General features: G+C 42.9%; 1 protein-coding gene across 1 annotated transcript in view; it reads left to right on the top strand.

Annotated features, from left to right (window-relative positions):
* LOC112227382 (receptor-type tyrosine-protein phosphatase N2) overlaps positions 1-20,449 on the top strand; it is a 144,087-nt gene that overhangs the window by 35,589 nt on the left and 88,049 nt on the right. The window contains exons 10-13 of the mRNA XM_042307841.1: positions 154-318; positions 685-902; positions 3,152-3,238; positions 8,083-8,162. Of these exons, the coding sequence (XP_042163775.1) occupies positions 154-318; positions 685-902; positions 3,152-3,238; positions 8,083-8,162 (550 nt within the window). The remainder of the gene's footprint in view (positions 1-153; positions 319-684; positions 903-3,151; positions 3,239-8,082; positions 8,163-20,449) is intronic.

The following is a 20,449-nucleotide window of genomic DNA, read 5'->3' as shown; positions in this document are numbered from 1 at the left end:
GCCTTGGGATCACCATGGCCTGGGATCACCATGACCTGGGATCACCATGACCTGGGATCACCATGGCCTGGTATCACCATGACCTGGGATCAGGTCATAGCTAGATCACCATCTATAGCTAGATCATCGTGACATTGTTCTTTGTTATTTCAGCCCCAAGAGGCCGGCAGCTTATTTGGCAAGCTGCTGGTGTACCTGGATAAGATTGAGTCCCCAGCCCAGAGAGAGTCCCCAGCCCGGGCTGGTGTGGGTGCAGGGCTGGGTGAGGGGAGAGGTGTTGGTCTGGAGAACGTACACAGCAGGACCACTCAGGCTGAGGTGAGGACCACAATGAGTAAGGGACTAAGCACAGAGGTAGACCAGCTTCAATATTGCAGATCGATTGTGGCTTCCATCAATGTGATTATCTGCATAATTTCCAATTATCCATATACCTAAAACATTTTTTAAATATATCTATATATTATTTTATTTTCCCCTAACCTTACCATCCCTCCCCTAATCAGAGTAAACTAATGGACAACAACACTTAGGTTTCTACTTCCAGCTTATACATACAGTACTATATACATTTTTGTTGTTCCACTTTTTTGTTTTATCCTCAGTTTCTTTAAATGCATTGTATCCACATGTGTGGTTGAATTGTGTTTTTTACAATGGTCAAATAAATCGAATCAAATCAAGGTGGCGGTGCAGAAGAAGTCGACCCACTCGACGGACATGGAGGAGGTGGCTGCCGTGGAGGGCTGGATCCAGGCAATAGATCCTCCGGCTGCCAAGGTGGTCTACCAGGAGCCCCATAAGAAGAAAGGGAACGTCCAGGAGCTGCAGCTAGATGTCAAAGCTGCTGTGGCCACAAAGAAGACTGATGATGACTACGGTTATGTCATCACCGACACTGAGTGAGTAGTGCCTGTCATAAACAATGAATGAGGCAACCACAGCTAATCAATCAATGTTGTACAGTTTGTCTTTGTGGAATTGCATTTAGTACAGTACAAAGGAGTCTTTTTTAGTCCAGGGTAATCTGTGGTGAATTTACAGGTGTCAACATGTTGCGTTGCGTTGCTGTCTGATGAAAACTTCTATATTTCTTTACATGACATTTAATGAAAGCAGTAACTCCCCTCGATGTACTCTGATCATGTCATGACTATAGTACCAAGGACATGTATTCTAAAATAGCTTCTGAAGTCTCATAAATGTATGTTTGTTCGAATATGGTAATTTCCTGAAAAGTTTCTGTTTTGTAGATGTTTTCATCAGACAGCGACGATTGGGTAAGTTTGATCAGTAGCAACAATTTGGCTCCATTCGTGCAGTTCTGTTTATACTTTTGATGGTCTTTTTGTTTTTGTTTTGAATAAGCATAGCTGTAGTTGCTGTAAAACCAACCATTACAAATGGAAACAGAAATGTGTTTTAGATGCTAGACAACCAGATGCCTGCTGTGACCCTGTGTCTGCCAACAGAGACGTTCTCATTACTCCACTCCTGCCCCCTATCCAACCTTGCGGTGCCCTGCATTTCCAAGAAACCATTTTGAAAATAAAACATTGGCATTTCTCATTCCTCATTTTAACAAAGTGTTTGTGTCACTTTTGGGAAAGTAATTCCATGATGTTTTCAAAAAAGTATATAGTACTCACGCTGTTTGACATACTGTATATTTGAATTTATTACCATATATTATTTTATATGTTTCAATACTGGACTCAATACAATGTTTATCATTAAAAAAAAAAATATTTGCAATTTTATTTCAATTTATCAAGACCATACCCCAGTGTGGTATATGATATGCATGTATAATAAACATCTTACATGCGTATCATTCAGTAAATATTCAGTAAATCATTCAGTAAACCCTTCTCCAGGGCACAGAACCCACAGTCCATCAGGCCACCCTGTACTGGAGCCCACGTCCTTTCACTGCTCCATAATTATCAGGTCTGCAGTACCTCCTCTCTCCACAGAGGGCTGTGGGTTCTGTGTGTATATATATATATATGTATATAATGTCTCTAGAATTCTTGCTTTAATCTCCATACTCCTGTTATGTGATAAACGAAGACAGAATGGTTTATAGCTCTAAACGGTATGGCTTATCACCACCAACAGGAGGAAATATAATCAAGGAAAACTGAGACATGTACTGCTATACGGTACGCACAGTAGCCTGGTAGCAGGTACTCCTAATGGCCCTGGTCAAAAGTAGTGTACTACTATGTATAGTAGGGTATAGGGTGTCATTTGGGACTCTGACCCTATAAGCTATAGGCAGGGCTGAACTGAACCACTGTGGTGTGGCTACACCATTACACCTCCTCACCATCCCATCTGCACCTCTCTGTCTGGCCTGTAGTCTGAGAGAGGGCCTGTGTATCAAATTGCACCCTGTTCCCTATATAGTGCATTACTTTTGACCAGGGCTCTGGTAAAAAGTATTGCACTAGATATCGAATAGGGTGCCATTTTGGAACACGTTCGGCGCACACAGGTGATTCATCATGCCAGAGGGAACTCCTGCTCCCCCAGCTCTCACACCTCACCCCCGCCTCATGTCCCCACTCTCTGTCTCCCTCTCCCTCAACTACCTATCTGGCTCTCTTGTCTTTGGCCCTCACTCCCTTCCCCCTCCCTCCTCTCCTCCCCCTCCCTCCTCCCTCCCTCCTCTCCTCCCCCCCTCCCTCCTCCCCCCTCTTCCCCCCCTCCCCCTCCCCCCCTGCTCTCCTCCCCCCCTCCCTCCCTCCTCCCCCTCCCTCCTCCCCCCCCTCCTCTCCTCCCCCCCTTCCCCCCCTCCCTCCTCCCCCCCCTGCTCTCCTCCCCCTCCCTCCCTCTCCTCCCCCCTCCCTCCTCCCCCCTCCTCCCCCCCTCCCTCTCCCCCCCTCCTCTCCTCCCCCTCCCTCCTCCCCCCTCCCTCCTCTCCTCCCCCTCCCTCCTCCCCCCTCTTCCTCCTCCCCCTCCCTCCCTCCATCCCCCTGACCTCAGTGCCTGTCTCCCCACTCATGTCCTCATTCCTCTCTTCTGTGTGTGACAGGAATGTAATGTGTGGGAGCGCTCACCCACACTTAACAGGCTTAGGTATCAACTCTGTGGGGACCTTAAGGAGAAAGGCCAGTATTGATGAACTCTATTTTTCTCTCCACAGCGCATTGCAGACTGATGAGGGCCTCCACTTGATGGAGATTCTGACACGACGCGCCAAGCTGCAGATGACTGACTTCCTGGAGCTCTCGTACGTATTTTTGGTGGTGAATTTTTGACACATTTTTCACACACTCAATACAAACAACAACCAGTACAGACCCAACCAGTACAGACCCAACCAACAGAGTCAACACCACTCGTGTATGTATTTAACCTTTTTATGTAACTCTATTCATTTTTGGCTGCATGCTTAAAAGGCATGACTAGATTTCCCTCAGAAAGCTTATACGTTTCAGTGCAGCGTCTAAAATTGTCATCTTTATATACTAATTCCCTGTAGCAGGTACAGTTTATTCTGAAAGTATTGAGACCCCTTGACTTTTTCCACATTTTGTTACGTTACAGCCTTATTCTAAAATGGATTCCATTGGTTTTATTCCTCATAAATATACACACAATACCCCAACATTTTATTTTTTATTTTTGAAAATGTATTACAAAAAACAGGTGTCACATTTACGTGCACCGGGCCTCCCACTCCTTTTTCTATTCTGGTTAGAGCCAGTTTGAGCTGTTCTGTGAAGGGAGTAGTACACAGCGTTGTATGAGATCTTCAGTTTCTTGGCAATTTCTCGCATGAAATAGCCTTAATTTGATAGAACAAGAATAGACTGACGAGATTCAGAAGACAGGTCTTTGTTTCTAGCCATTTTGAGCCTGTAATTGAACCCACAAATGCTGATGCTCCAGATACTCAACTAGTCTAAAGAAGGCCAGTTTTATTGCTTCTTTAATCAGGACAGTTTTCAGTTGTGCTAACATAATTGCAAAAGGGTTTTCTAATGATCAATTAGCCTTTAAAAGGTGTGTACCTTTCCAAATAATGTCCAATCAATTGAATTTACCACAGGTGGACTCCAATCAAGTTGTAGAAACATCTCAAGGATGATCAATGGAAACAAGATGCACTTGAGCTCAATTTTGTGTATCATAGCAAAGGGTCTGAATACTTATGTAAATAAGGTATTTCTGTTTTTTATTTTTAATACATTTGCAAAAATGTCTAAAAACCTGTTTTCAATTTGTCATTATAGGGTATTGTGTGAAGATTGATTAATTATTTTATTTAATCCATTTAAGAACAAGGCTGTAACATAACAACTTGTAGAAAAGGGGTCTGAATACTTTCCGAATGCACTGTAGATAGGAATACATCCACTGAATAATGCAAACTGAAGTGCGGAGCAGTTCGTGGAGAGAGTTTATACAATATACTGTAGAAAAATACCTAAAACCAAACAGCTATGTTTTAGGTGGCAAGTGCACCATGTCATGTCAAACGTTACCTCAGGGGCTTAAAAACTTTTACTGCCAAAAATAAATCAATATAATAAAACAGAAACACTCAAATCATTTAAACCGTCTAACAGGTTGAAAGCCTAAGAAATGCACCCTTAGTGAGAAATAAGATATCCAGAGACACTTGTCTTATTCTGTAAACATTCGAGCTGGAGGGTGAAGATGGGAAACTTGCTCATGCACATTATTGACACGAGGCGCCATATACTTTAGAGTCGTGGCTGCAATCATTTATTAACGAGAATGAACTTTTCATGAACCTCCCTCTCTTTCTCCAAAATCGTTATGTTTTTCCACGCAGGTATCTGACTTTGAACACCACACACTCGCGCACACACACACACATACACACACACACATGCAATGAGGCTTTTAAAGCCATCCACAACAGAAATGAGAATCTACTGACATACTGTGATGGTCTGTGTGTTCAGTGGCATCTCTTTCAAATACTCTCACCAACAGCTACTCTACACACATTTGACATACAAATGCACAGCTAGATATTGCACCGAAGCACATTATTCAAAGATGACATTCAAAATAACATCAAAGAGAAAATCATATCCACGTTCTATAGAAACATGATGCCATAACCTGTCATATGTTTATTTCCCCAACCGTCATGCCCTGTACCCCACAACTACACACAGCTTTACAATGGACCACATTCTTCATGACTTATGCTCAAGTCTGACATCGTGGTCATTGTAATGCATTCATTCATCAAATGAACATACACTGCTATACTTAATACACGTAGCAGTATGTATGCAGCAACAATTTACCGCCATAAATGCAATGGTGACGTAACATGCTGATGACAGGCATGAGAAAGAGAGTGTTGTATGGGCTGGCAGGCCCCCTTTGTGTCTTTCTAACTACTACGCTTGATTGTTGGCGGTACAAGTAGCGATTGGTCGCCTCTGTATCATGTGACCCTGTTTGTAAGGTTCTGAAAATGACATTGTTTCTGAAGCACCTCACGGCACTAGGGCGGTTTACACTGCTCATGGGTGGCCCTACAGGGCTGGACTAATGTACCTTTTGTCTTTATCCCTTTCTGGAGCTGAAAGGGCGTTAGTATGGGAGAGTGATAGATTGGGTGGGAGAGAGCCGGGGCCCTTTGTTAGAGCTCCGAGCCGGCCCAACAGGGGGCGCAGTCTGGACAATTTGTCGAGGCCGCCACGCTTATTTTATTTCCTGCTCCTTGCAGCTAACCGCTGCCACTCCTAGACCACGACTCCACCTAGGAGCCTGGGAGAATGGCCCTCCCAGCATGGTTCCTCTCTTAGTCCTGTAGGGCTTTGAAATGAGTGTCTATCATGTTTTTCATATTGAAGGAAAATATAGATGCATACAAACAGGGTAATTCAATGTTTGTGTAATACTAACACAGTATGCAAGACACAAGGCCCAACATTACACACACAAGTTAATCAATCATAATATCCATGATTATTTATTATTTATTATGACTGATGGTTGACAGAGGACACTCTGCCAGAATCGTCTCATAATATCTGGAATTGATCATGTCAGGCCTGAGCGGTTGAAAGCAGAGACGTTAGTTTTGATGTGTCAATGTGGGTGGTTTGCTTCAGAACCATCTAGCATTAGTTCCCTCTGAATAATAGTTGTTGTGTAACCATTACTGACTTCGGTCAGACTCCAATTTGAAAAGACATGGGGGTGACGTAATGTCTGACTTCAGCTCATTTCAAAGAAAAACCACTAGGTGGGGAGATGCATCTATGCTGGCTGCCAGTAATGTGGTCTATATTACACTGAACAGACATGAACTCATTTACTTTCACAGTAGAATCATAGATTATGGTGGTTGATGAACAATGACAGTTTGACATTCCGATACTTGATGTTGTAATGTACAGTAACTAGCTAGTCAAAAATCCTGATTATATTTGTGTTCTAACAGACTAATATTGAGTGTTTCGCTTCGACAGTAGAGTAATACTGTGCTAAAGAAAAGCATGAGCTTCAGTTTGAAAACCACAGTCATTTTTTACTTTTGCTGTGTTGAATTTTGAAAAACGTTAATTGGGTGGCTGTGGCGTAGGTCAGGAAACATATCAATGTGTTATAAAGTCACAATGAGTGATATTCCTCTTCAACCGCTAATAGACCTCTATGGCAGCTTGATCTATCTCCTAATATATGTGATACATCTATACATCTAGAGCTTTACGGAGGTAAATATAATATTATGGTTGAATGGCTGGCTGCTGGTTGAGGTACTCTCCACACATTGCTAGAGATCTTAACCTCCTGGCTGAAGTCTTTGACTTCAACATACAGCAAAGCACTTTCTGTTCAATAAAATCCCCAGCATTTTATATTCGATATGTTGCCATTACCTGTTTTTGTTCAGTGTGGTTCACCCATGCCCTAATTCATCACTTTGAGCCATTTTAAGCTCAATATAGTACCTGGCCAGTGTCCACCCTAGTTTTGCTCTTTGGAAAGACATTGTGAGGGGAAAATATTATTTGCCCAGCACTTTTCATTACGCACAAAATTCATAAAGCTCTGTACATCAGAAATTGCCCCTATGACTGTCGGTGAAGGGACAAGCATTAGGTATGTGTATCTCATTGTAGACCAAAACCCCCGTCCTTGTCATTTGTTGTTTGTAAAATGCCTGGAGGCACATTGAGATTCAAGAGGGTGTCCGGCAGCTCCTGTGGCTACAAGGAATCTAACAGGCGGGGGGCACATTGAGATTCACGAGGGTATCCGGCAGCTCCTGTGGCTACAGGGAATCTAACAGGCATTGAGATTCACGAGGGGGGGGGAGGCACATTGAGATTCACGAGGGTATCCGGCAGCTCCTGTGGCTACAAGGAATCTAACAGGCGGGGGGGCACATTGAGATTCACGAGGGTATCCGGCAGCTCCTGTGGCTACAGGGAATCTAACAGGCGGGGGGCACATTGAGATTCACGAGGGTATCTGGCGGCTCCTGTGGCTACAGGGAATCTAACAGGCGGGGGGGCACATTGAGATTCACGAGGGTATCTGGCGGCTCCTGTGGCTACAGGGAATCTAACAGGCGGGGGCACATTGAGGGGGCACATTGAGATTAACAGGCGGGGGCACGATTCACGGGTATCTGGCGGCTCCTGTGGCTACAGGGAATCTAACAGGCGAGGGTATCTGGCGGCTCCTGTGGGGGCACATTGAGATTCACGAGGGTATCTGGCGGCTCCTGTGGCTACAGGGAATCTAACAGGCGGGGGCACATTGAGATTCACGAGGGTATCTGGCAGCTCCTGTGGCTACAGGGAATCTAACAGGCGGGGGGCACATTGAGATTCACGAGGGTATCTGGCGGCTCCTGTGGCTACAGGGAATCTAACAGGCGGGGAAGCCAGAGGTGAAATAATATTCAAGCACCGTGTGTGTAGGGCTCTGCTTTAATGGCCTGAGATGCTTTTTTTAAGGCAGGAGGGTAGAAAAATAATGCTTCACCACCATGAAAAATACATTCCTGCTTGTGTTTGGAGTGTCTCATCTCACTGTGTGTGTGTGTTTTATTCATTTATTTTTTTACAGAGTGGTAGGCCCAGCTGTGACCTTCAGAGTGCGACCTAATGCCCAGAACATCAGCACCGCAGATGTGGCCAATGTAGCAGGTAGGTCAGAGCTTTTCTGATAGATAAATGTGATTTAATGTATGAAGAATTTCATTCCAAAATGCTATACATACAATTTCAGAAATGTTGGTAAATAAACTTTTTTGTTTAAAAAACGTATAAAAGAGATTGGTGTTAAATGACAGAAATGTATTGATTTGAAACCTATCACTAGATAGTTTCATTTCAGTGAGACAAACAATCACATTTTGTTGCAAAACAATAAATATCCGCCTAACTCTCATAGAAAATAGTACCACCTTTATTTTTTAAATTTAACTACCAATTCAGTTAAGAACAAATTCTTATTTACAATGTCGGCCTACCCCGGCCAAACACTGATGGCCCTATGGGACTCCCAATCACAGCCTGATGTGATGCAGCTTGGATTCATACCAGGGACTGTAGTGACGCATCTTGCACTGAGATGCAGTGCCTTAGACCGCTGCGCCACTCGGAAGCCCTACATTTGTAACATCGTTATATACAAAAGAAATGATCTGTAAAATAATATGAGATCTCATCTGGGATCTCATCTGGGCTGTGGTCAAATGTAGTGCACAATAGGGAATATGGTGTCATTTGGGACAAGGCTCAACTCTAATCATCAAGCACTATAGCATGAGGATGTGTTGAATTTAAATGTATAGGATGCGAACATTCCATTCCAGCTAAACAATTGATATATAGAGTTTTGCAACAAAACCAATTGTTATACACATCTAAAATCTATTAATAAATAATCTGAGGACAGTAATATTTTTTACACACACATAAAGGTACCAATAAGCAATCATTTCTCATGAAAAAACACAAATGTGAAAAATTGTTGGATAAAGCATTTGGAAATAAACTCTTCATATATGACTTTACCAAAAAAAAAGAAATTTCTTGTGCTTTAGTGGAGCATGTTGGATCTGAAATGGACATTTGACCTTTTATCAAATATCCAAGGTTTTGATGTCTTGTTGGATCTGAAATTAACATTTGACCTTTTATCAGATATCACAACGTTTAAGTTGTTTACTCTCAGAAATAAACTCAGCAAAACAAGAAACGTCCTCTCACTGTAAACTGCGTTTATTTTCAGCAAACTTAGCATGTGTAAATATTTGTATGGTCATAACAAGACTCAACAACTGAGACATAAACTGAACAAGTTCCACAGACATGTGACTAACAGAAATGGAATAATGTGTCCCTGAACAAAGGGGGGGTCAAAATCAAAAGTAACAGTCAGTATCTGGTGTGGCCACCAGCTGCATTAAGTACTGCAGTGCATCTCCTCCTCATGGACAGCACCAGATTTGTCAGTTCTTGCTGTGAGATGTTACCCCACTCTTCCACCAAGATACCTGCAAGTTCCTGGACATTTCTGGGGGGAATGTCCCTAGTCCTCACCCTCCGATCCAACAGGTCCCAGACGTGCTCAATGGGATTGAGATCTGGGCTCTTCGCTGGCCATGGCAGAACACTGACATTCCTGTCTTGCAGGAAATCACGCACAGAATGAGCAGTATAGCTAGTGGCATTGTCATGCTGGAGGGTCATGTCAGGATGAGCCTACAGGAAGGGTACCACATGAGGGAGGAGGATGTCTTCCCAGTAACGCATAGCGTTGAGATTGCCTGCAATGACAACAAGCTCAGTCCGATGATGAAGTGCCACACCGCCCCAGACCACGACGGACCCTCCACCTCCAATTCGATCCTGCTCCAGAGTACAGGCCTCGGTGTAACGCTCATTACTTCGACGATAAACGCAAATCTGACCATATCCCCTGGTGAGACAAAACTGCGACTCGTCAGAGAAGAGCACTTTTTGCCAGTCCTGTCTGGTTCGGCGACGATGATGTCTGGTGAGGACCTGCCTTACAACAGGCCTACAAGCCCTCAATCCAGCCTCTCTCAGCCTATTGCGGACAGTCTGAGCACTGATGGAGGGATTGTGCGTTCCTGGTGTAACTCAGGCAGTTGTTGTTACCATACTGTACCTGTCCGACAGGTGTGATGTTCAGATGTACCGATCCTGTGCAGGTGTTGTTACACGTGTTCTGCCACTGCGAGGACGATCAGCTGTCCGTCCTGTTGCCACGTAGCGCTGTGTTAGGCATATCACAGTACGGACATTGCAATTTATTTCCCTGGCCACATCTGCAGTCCTCATGCCTCCTTGCAGTATGCCTAAAGCACGTTCACGCAGATGAGCAGGCACCCTGGGCATCTTTCTTTTGGTGTTTTTCAGAGTCAGTAGAAAGGCCTCTTTAGTGTCCTAAGTTTTCATAACTGTGACCTTAATTACCTACCGTCTGTAAGCTCTTAGTGTCTTAACGACCGTTCCACGGGTGCATGTTCATTAATTGTTTATGGTTCATTGAACAAGCATGGGAAACAGTGTTTAAACCCTTTTACAATGAAGATCTGTGAAGTTTTGGGGATTTTTACAAATTTTCTTTGAAAGACAGGGTCCTGAAAAAGCGACGTTTCTTTTTTTATAGTATAGTTCACAGTTTTGATTGGCTCCTATTGAAAGCTCTCTGTGAAGGCTACTGGTAATGGAGATGTGTGTCATTGGGAAGAAGACTCCTTTCAGTGTAATCTGCTGTAGCTTTCACCTCTGTGCTATGCACCAATCACATTCCTCTATGGTGAATTAAGTACAGATATGTGTTGTCAAAGATTCCATGGAAATTAGAAAGATTAGCTGTATTTGAGCTGTGCGTGGTTAGTATTACTGACAAACGTACAAGGCTGCTTCAACAGGTACCAGGAAAATATAGATATAAATATGAGAAGATAATGTTTTTCCTGATTGTCTTAGATAAATATTACATTCTTACCATTATTGTATAGGACATTTTAGCTCTGGTCAAAAGTAGTGTGCACTGTAAAGGGAATAGCAATATAAATGGAATGTCATTCCCTGGCTGGGGCCTGGCTGAGACTACCGCCTCCAAATCACCTACACACGCACACTCACAGACACACACACACAAGTTACATGAATAGCTAAACCTTGTTTTTTTTCCTTATTGATGACAGCTTTGATAATTGAACTCCACAGTCCACACTCTTGATGATGTGATTATGTAATGGCTACTTCACCCACCTGTTTCGAAAGTGCTATTTTTCTTGTTCGCGCCCTCGTTTCTCATTTCCAGTGCTGCGACTAAGTTGTTTTGAGAGGTCATGGATGAGCCTTGATTGATATTAATGCTAACAGTTGACAGAACCGCACTTCAAAATGAAATACCTCTGCCTCTTACCTCAAATGCAGTACTGTGGGTGAGCTGCTGTATTTAAAGCATCATTTGTCATATTCAACAAGAATATGGGCAGAGATTATTTCTCTTTAGTTTTGTTTTTCTGAGACATTAAGCAATACAAGGCCATACTTTTATCATAATTTTACAGATTCTTCCGGATGCATTGGAGAAATCTGTGTGCCCATTTTTTAAGCAGTTTGAGACCCTTTTGACCAATGCCCTGGTCAAAAGTAGTGCACTATATAGGGAATTTAGGACACATCCTTGGACCGGCTGGACAAAGAAGTCAGCCTTATCATTCTTCTCCTTCATATGAACAATACTTGATCGATAAAGAGCCAGCCAGCACGGCCATGGTGGAGGAGGGTGCTTGCTGTCTGACAAAGAGGTGCAGCAGCATGGCCCAATCTTCATCCCAAATTGCACCCTATTCTCTATATATTATGCACTACTTTTGACCAAGGCCCATAGGACTAGCACTATGGGCCCTGTTCAAAAGTAGTGCACAATATATAGGGAATACGGTACCATTTGGGATGCAGCCCTGTATGGCCCTGACCTGCTGAGTAAAGAGCCCTGGAGTGGAGCTTCTGTCACGCGTACCCGACCATTGTGAGGCACCCAGGGCCAGGCGAGGGCCATTGTCAGGGGGGATGTCAAGATGGTGGGCAGCGGGGTGATGACCCTCATTGTCAGGCCTATTCATGCGCACTACAATGTTGTGGAGTGGCAGGCCCAAAGGCCACTTCCAGTGGTGCGTCCCGGCCGTGAGAACCGGCCTTCTCTATGGGCTGGAGGTCAGGGTCAGGCCAGCCAGCAGCGTAATTAGCACTTTAAGCAGGAGGACACCAGCTGAGGACCACTGACACTAAAAAGCAGAAAGACACACAGACACACACCACCCTGCTGTTGATCTGAAACCCAACCCTTATCAGCCTCAGATGGCTGCTGTAGATATGCATGTTGTTGTTAACAAACAGTGGAGTAAAACAAGTATGCTCATGAGGCGTGTTTAAGTTATATTCTTCAAGAATCAATAGCTATATATCATTAATTTAAGAGTCCCTCAAAAAAATCCAGAATAGAATGCATGTGTTGTCTATAAACTGTCTCCACTTTGAATGTTATATATTTTTAAAGCGCCAAATGGTTTGACTGATTGTGCATTATTAACCATTAAACTGAGTCTCTTATGTTTTCTATGAAGAGGAGTACATGCATTGTCTTCCGTGACAATAGCTAGTTACTCATTCACTGGCTGAGTGTAATATCTGAGATGTGATTTGTGTTGACATAGAAATAAGTCTTTGTCACTGAGGTCACACACAGTTCAATAAGTTATAAAGGCAGTTTCCCATCGGTGAATGACTGAGTTTGTATGCTAATTGATGGAATGACCCCTTTCAAAAAGTCAAGAAATTGTGATCATTCTGATATTTTTCACATACATCTATCAAACCAGCTTTTCTTCTGTCAGTTCCTCACTAATGCAGACAGCTCTGTAGAGCTGTTGTGGTTTTGAATATGGTGTATCCAACACAGTTTTTCCACTTTAAACCTATTCTTATTCACTTCCTATCTCTGGTAGCCTCTTGTCCTAACCTTGCCTTGAATCTCAATCACCTCATCCACTATGAACCATGAGTCATTTCTGATCACTGGTTAATACAGGAGTTGAAATGAGACCCCAATTCTGCTGATTATTACAAAGACTATTGGTTGTATTTTTCTCGTCTTTTCACAGTTCAGTGGTTTAGCATAGATCTCATAATGCTGTCAAAATGTCAAATCTAATTACCTGGCTCTTTAAGAAAAAGTAATGTGGTTTATCTACCTAACTTATCTTCTCCTTATTGATGGGGAGAACGCCTTAGCGGTTAGCTTAGTGGTTATTCTTAGGGCGCTGACTAACACCTACATATGAAACATTATAGAGTATTCAAGGAGGCCTGGGTAAGGCCAAAATATCATAAAAATGCCAACTTTGATTCATTATTTCTCAATGATGCTTTGAAATACAAATGTGAAATGTACTGTATGTCAGCAAACCTTCCTCCAAACGACCATTCTATGGATTAAATGTTGTCTCCAACATCATGGTCTTTTTTTGTCCTGGTTTTGTGACAAATCTTCCACGCTGCTCTACAAAAAAAGGGAATTTAATGTATACCTGTTTAAGCTAATTTATTGTAATCCATGTGACTCTGTAAACGTGCATGATGTTGATGTACAAAGGGAATTTGTGACATGACATTGCAAATCTTGTCGTAACGTTACATCACTATGGTTATCATCAGCAGCAGCTCAGCCTTTTGTGTTTTCTGAGAGAAGTCGCATGCCGACCATAAAAGTACCAAATACATTACGTTTTGAGGTCTTCCTAAATCCCTGTATGCTTGTCTGTTTTGACCATACAACATTAGTGCATAAAAACACATTTTCCAGCTCCAAACTACTCCCCCCAAGCAGGCCAATCCTTGGTTCCCTTTCGCATAATCCTCATCAGTAGCAACAAGCCTGCATCCCAAATGGCACTCTATTCCCTATAGTGTACTACTTTTGATAAGAGCCCTATGGACCCTGGTTAAAAGTAGTGCACTTTTTAAGGAATTGGGTGCCATTTGGGACGCAGCCTGACTGTTTGTCATCAGCAATTTCTGTTTCGATTCAACTCTTAAATTGTCTCCATTGATTTCCTGTGTGATTGCATTGGAAGTCTCCCCAGTGGGACTATGGGCCCACTTAAGCCCTACAGGAGCCACCAGACCCAATGAAGTTAACTTCATGTAACTTCATGCCTGTTGATCAGTTCTCATCTAATGCTGTAGGATAGTCAATTCATGATTTTCTAGCTAGATTTTGGTCAAAATGTGCTCAAAACAAATGAGTGGAAAATAAAATGATGAAAATAGGGTTTCCTGTTGTTTATTGAATTAACAGGTTGGTGTTTCATCTTTATTCTCTATTATCGTATGGTGGTGGTTGTGTTTTGTGATTTCTGTGAAATCCCTTCTAGCAAGACCCCGATCGTTTGTTTTCCCCATGGTTCAGTCACTACAGAGAGAACTGGGAGGGTATGAGGTGTGTGGTGGCATCACCAGAGCTTTGGGAGCATCTGTGAGTCCTGCTGTAGAGAAGGTGGAGCACAGGTGTTGTGTGGAAGCTGGGTTTGTTCAGCAGCAGTGGCAGTGCGGGCGTCATGGTCCTCAGCCAGCCCTCTCTGGGCAGGCCTCTCAGGGTCCAACTCTCACAGCTGACAGCTCTAATGTGGCTACGTCCCAAATGGCACAAAAAGTAGTGCACTATATAATAGGGTGCCATTTGGGATGCTGCTTCTGTATAGGCCCTGCTTCTAGACCTCCAGCTTCGGAACTCCTACAGATGGCACCCTATTTCCCTATCTAGTGCACTATACAGGCAAAAGGATGCCATTTGAGCCTCAGTGTCCTGCAGATGGCTTGATTGACTGGATCTCATGCTGGCTCTGCTGCCTGCATGGTTCCACTCTTGCATCATTCTATGGCAGTCAGCAACTGGCTGGCTGGGAGAGAGAGAGAGGTAGAGGGAAAGCTTCCATTTTGCTGCGGTCTGTTTCTCTGTGCTAAAAAGGCAGTATGTGTGGGATGTGTGAATGGATGCTCTAAGCTTGGATGTAGGCCTAGCTCACATATGAAGATGATGGCATAACATAAGTAAGGGACAATCAATGAGGGGATATGTGTTCAATGGAAAATAATGAACGATGTGGGAGGGGTGTTCGATGACGCGCTAGCAGGGGGTGGAACTAACCTTCCAAGGAGTTGCAATATTTTCCAGAGTATGCATAGAGCCCCGAGTTGATTTTATACCATGGCTAAAATGTAGCACGTTTGCCGCTAGAAATGTGTTAATTTGCAGGTAGAAATGTGTTCAACATCTACTGAAGTAACAAGCTAGCAAGTTTACTACATAGCTACAGTAGTTACCTTGGTAACCAAACAGACTTGCTAATTTAGCTAACCAAACCATCAGTCCTAGCTTGCTATTATGAAAATCGAATTCAGCAATGCCAATAATGTTTTCAATTCGGCTCTTGCTTTCAAAAACAGCTCAACATAGAACATGTAAACCATTGAATTTTACCGTGCTGATATACAGTTAATTCGGAAAGTATTCAGACCCCTTCCCCTTTTCCACACTTTTTTACACCTTTTTCTGAAAGGTATCAAATAAAAAAACATCCTCATCAATCTCCACACAATACCCCATAATGACAAAGCTACAGTAGATTTTTAGAAATGTTATAAAATGTATTAAAAAAATAAAAAAACAGATACCTTATGTAAATGAGTATTCAGACCCTTTGCTTTGAGACTCAAAATTGAGCTCAGGTGCATCCTTTTTCCATTGATCATCCTTGAGATGTTTCTACAACTTGATTGGAGTTCACCTGTGATAAATGATTTTGATTGGACATGATTTGGAAAGGCACACACCTGTCTATAAGGTACCACAGTTGACAGTGCATGTCAGAGCAAAAACCAAGTCATGAGGTCGAAGGAATTGTCCGTAGCGCTCCGAGACAGGATTGTGTCGAGGCACAGATCTGGGGAAGGGTTAAAAAAAATGTCTGCAGCATTGAAGGTCCTCAAGAACACAGTGTCCTCCATCATTCTTAAATGGAAGAATTTTGGAACAACCAAGACTCTTCCTAGAGTTGGCCGCCCGACCAAAATGAGCAAAAGGGGGTGAAGGGCCTTGACCACGGTCAGGGAGGTGATCAAGAACCCGATGGTCACTCTGACAGAGCTCCAGAGTTCCTCTGTGGCGATGGAAGAACCTTCCAGAAGGATAACCATCTCTGCAGCACTCTACCTACCAATCAGGCCTTTATGGTAGAGTGGCCAGACGGAGGCCAGACGGAAGCCACTCCTCAGTAAAAGGCACATGACAGCCCATTTTGGAGTTTGCCAAAATGATGCTAAAGGACACTGACAGTGAGAAACAAGATTCTCTGGTCTGATGAAACCAAGATTGAACTCTTTGGCCTGAATGCCAAGCGTCACTGGCGGAAACCTGGCACCATCCCTACGGTGAAGCACAGTGGTGGCAGCATCATGCTGTGGGGATGTTTTTCAGCGGCAGGGACTGGGAGACTATTAAGGATCAAGCTAAAGATGAATGACGCAAAGTACAAAAAGATCCTTGATGAAAACCTGCTCTAGAAAACTCAGGAGCTCAGACTGGAGCTAAGGTTCACCTTCCAACAGGACAACGACCCTAAGCACACAGCCAAGACAACGGAGGAGTAGCTTCAGGACAAGTCTCTGAATGTCCTTGAGTGGCCCAGCCTGAGCCCAACTGCTATCTGACTGTACACTGCACTGCAGGATTTTAGTCCACGAGCGAAAGGAAAAGGTGAGAGGAGTAGAGAGTGTAGATAGTTGTGAGAAGGAATTATATATACAATGAGAAAAGTGATCATTTGTTTTTTATGTGGCTGCTATGAATGTGAAATGTTTGCGTTTGATCAGGGGCATATTAATTCCGCCAATTCTGTTGAAAAAAGATTCTTAAACGGAAGCAAACGGAACGAAACGGGGATAAACATACCTGAATTTTTCCAATAGAAACACTAATTTGCAACTGTTGGACTAGCGATTACACCCTAGATCAGCTAGATGCAGGCAAGAGTGTGCAAGGTGGTATTGAATGTGTCACTGTCTTGTGATCTTGACTACTCAAAATTCTCTCGACCTGCGTACCTACGTTGTAAACGTTCGTTCATAAGCTAGGTTGTAGCAACCTCATAATGGGTATAGGGAACATTTGAGTGTCATGTAGTAGCCTAACCCTATCACTGTTACATTAAACTGGGTGAAAGAATATGAATGACAGTCATCCAATATGCTGTAATATAAATATGCCATGCTCATAAAAAATGTTTTATCATCCTCCCTTATCTTAAACGGCACCGACTGCCACTGATGCCATGGTATAACATAACATTAATACGAGTGTTTCTGTAACCATTTGTATGACATTTTGTACTATTCCATCACTACGTTTTTACTGCAGGATGGTTAAAACACCATACAGAGTCCCTTGTCACATCAGCCATGATAGTATTCTCTCTGGGTCAGTAAAAAAGCCATGTTCCTCCAAACTTCCTAGTCATGGTTCCTCTCTCTCTCTCTCTCTCTCTCTCTCTCTTGCTCTCTCTCGCTTTCTCTGCAGTGAAGAACATTATTAGAGGCTGTTGAAATGCTCCTGTTGTTCGCTCACCTTTAGTGGCCTGATCAGGCAGCAGCCCGCTACTCGTAGTGGGCTCTGAGATCCCTGATGAGAACAGAAGCAGACAGCTGAATTGATTGGCCCACTTCAGCGTATGGACCTTGATTACAGCCGCATTCAAGTGTTGTTCTGTTCTCTCCACAGCTCCTTCACTCATCAGAGCAGATAGAGGAGGAGAGAAAAGCAGACTGACTCACTAGGATTAGGCTGTCTGTCTGTCTGCATGCTGCATATAGCCAGCTAGCCGTGTTGCCCTCGAAACATTAACACACAAACCAATGCAGTTCCCTGTAGTTGCACATAGGTAGGCTAAAGATTTAGGATAACGCCAAAGTATCTGTATGTACTGTTCTATTCCCAGAATAAGACATCTTTCTTGCAATTTCCTCATTTAGAAAAATATTGATGCCTACCTTGAATAAGTAACATAGCATATAGTGATTGATGGCTTCAACAATATGTTATTACTGTAGTTTTTATAAGTATGCACAGTATGTTCTACAGTGTGATTCACAAATGTCAACGTGTCCTGGCTGAGTAAGTGATAGAGAACGCTTGGTCCATACAATGGCTGTTCGCCACTGAAAGGTAGAGGTACTGTAGCTGTCTCCATTAGATTACAGTAGGAGGTGAAGAGCGTTTGATGGGTCGAGCCAACATGAAATGTCCCATTGAAACCCGTCTGGGGTTTCTGTCTGTCTGTTCTAGAGCGTTTTATGTATTCTAACAGAGAGACAAAGGCAGCCCAGGAACATCAAAGCTGCTGGGTGACATTTAAGGCTCTGCATCTTCAAAGGCCTGCTCCCTGCTTTTGTACTTTTTGTCTATAATTAATGTACTCCTTCTATTCCTCCTTTCTAATTCCAAGCGGGATTAGAGTGCCAGATTAGAATTGATCGTCCTCCTCATAATTTTAATTTGCATCCCAGAGACTAAGCACCAAATCACCAGGCACTGGGGGGATTTATTGGTAGTGTCTTTGCATGATCTATTGATAGGACTAGTGTGTGTGTGTGGGTGTATGTATGTATGTACAGTTGAAGTCGGAAGTTTACATACATTTAGGTTGGAGTCATTAAAACTCATTTTTCAACCACTCCACAAATTTCTTGTTAACAAACTATAGTTTTGGCAAGTCGGTTAGGACATCTACTTTGTGCATGACACAAGTAATTTTTACAATAATTGTTTACAGACAGATTATTTCACTTATCACAATTGCAGTCGGTCATAATTTTACATACACTAAGTTGACTGTGCCTTTAAACAGCTTGGAAAATTCCAGAAAATTATGCCATGGCTTTAGAAGCTTCTGATAGGCTAATTGACATAATTTGAGTTAATTGGAGGTGTACCTGTGGTTGTATTTCAAGGCCTACCTACAAACTCAGTGCCTCTTTGCTTGACGTCATGGGAAAATCAAAAGAAATCAGCCAAGACCTCAGATTTTTTTTTGTAGACCTCCATAAGTCTGGTTCATCCTTGGGAGCAATTTGCAAATGCCTGAAGGTGCCACGTTCATCTGTACAAACAATAGTATGCAAGTATAAACACCATGGGATCACGCAGCCGTCATACCGCTCAGGAAGGAGATGCGTTCTGTCTCCTAGAGATGAACGTACTTTGGTGCGAAAAGTGCAAATCAATCCCAGAACAACAGCAAAGGACCTTGTGAAGATGCTGGAGGACGCAGGTACAAAAGTAACTATATCCACAGTAAAACGAGTCCTATATCGACATAACCTGAAAGGCCACTCAGCAAGGAAGAAGCCACTGCTCCAAAACCGCAATAAAAAAGCCAGACTACGGTTTGCAACTGCACATGGGGACAAAGATCGTACTTTTTGGAGAAATGTCCTGTAGTCTGATGAAACAAAAATAGAACTGTTTGGCCATAATGACCATCGTTATGTTTGGAGGGAAAAGGGGAAGGCTTGCAAGCCGAAGAACACCATCCCAACCGTGAAGCACGGGGGTGGTAGCATCATGTTGTGGGGCTGCTTTGCGGCAGGAGGGACTGGTGCACTTCACAAAATAAATGGCATCATAAGGAGGAAAATTATGTGGATATATTGAAGCAACATCTCAAGACATCAGTCAGGAAGTTAAAGCTTGGTCGCAAATGGGTCTTCCAAATGAACAACGACCCCAAAGCATACTTCCAAAGTAGTGGCAAAATGGCTTAAGGACAACAAAGTCAAGGTATTGGAGTGGTCATCACAAAACCCTGACCACAATCCTATAGAACATTTGTGGGCAGAACTGAAAACGTGTATGCGAGCAAGGAGACCTACAAACCTGACTCAGTTACACCAGTTCTGTCAGGAGGAATGGGACAAAATTCACCCAACTTATTGTGGAAGCTTGTGGAAGGCTATCTGAAACGTTTGACCCAAATTAAACTATTTAAAGGCAATGCTACCAAATACTATTTGAGTGTATGTAAACTTCTGACCAACTGGGAATGTGATGAAAGAAATTAAAGCTGAAATGAATCATTCTCTACTATTATTCTGACATTTAACAATCTTAAAATACAGTGGTGATCCTAACTGACCTAACACAAGGAATTTTTACTAGGATTTAATGTCAGGAATTGTGAAAAACTGAGTTTGAATGTATTTGGCTAAGGGGTATGTAAAACTTCCGACTTCAACTGTATGTTACACCTGAGCGATATGGACAAAAAGTCCAAGGTTAAACAACTACTTCAAGGTCACAGAGCGAGTAACGTCACCGATTTAAACGT

The sequence above is a fragment of the Oncorhynchus tshawytscha genome, linkage group LG28 (assembly GCF_018296145.1).
Source record: "Oncorhynchus tshawytscha isolate Ot180627B linkage group LG28, Otsh_v2.0, whole genome shotgun sequence".
NCBI classification, from domain to species: Eukaryota; Metazoa; Chordata; class Actinopteri; order Salmoniformes; family Salmonidae; genus Oncorhynchus; species Oncorhynchus tshawytscha.
Note: the sequence above shows the minus strand (reverse complement) of the source record. Positions and strands in the feature narration are given on the sequence as shown.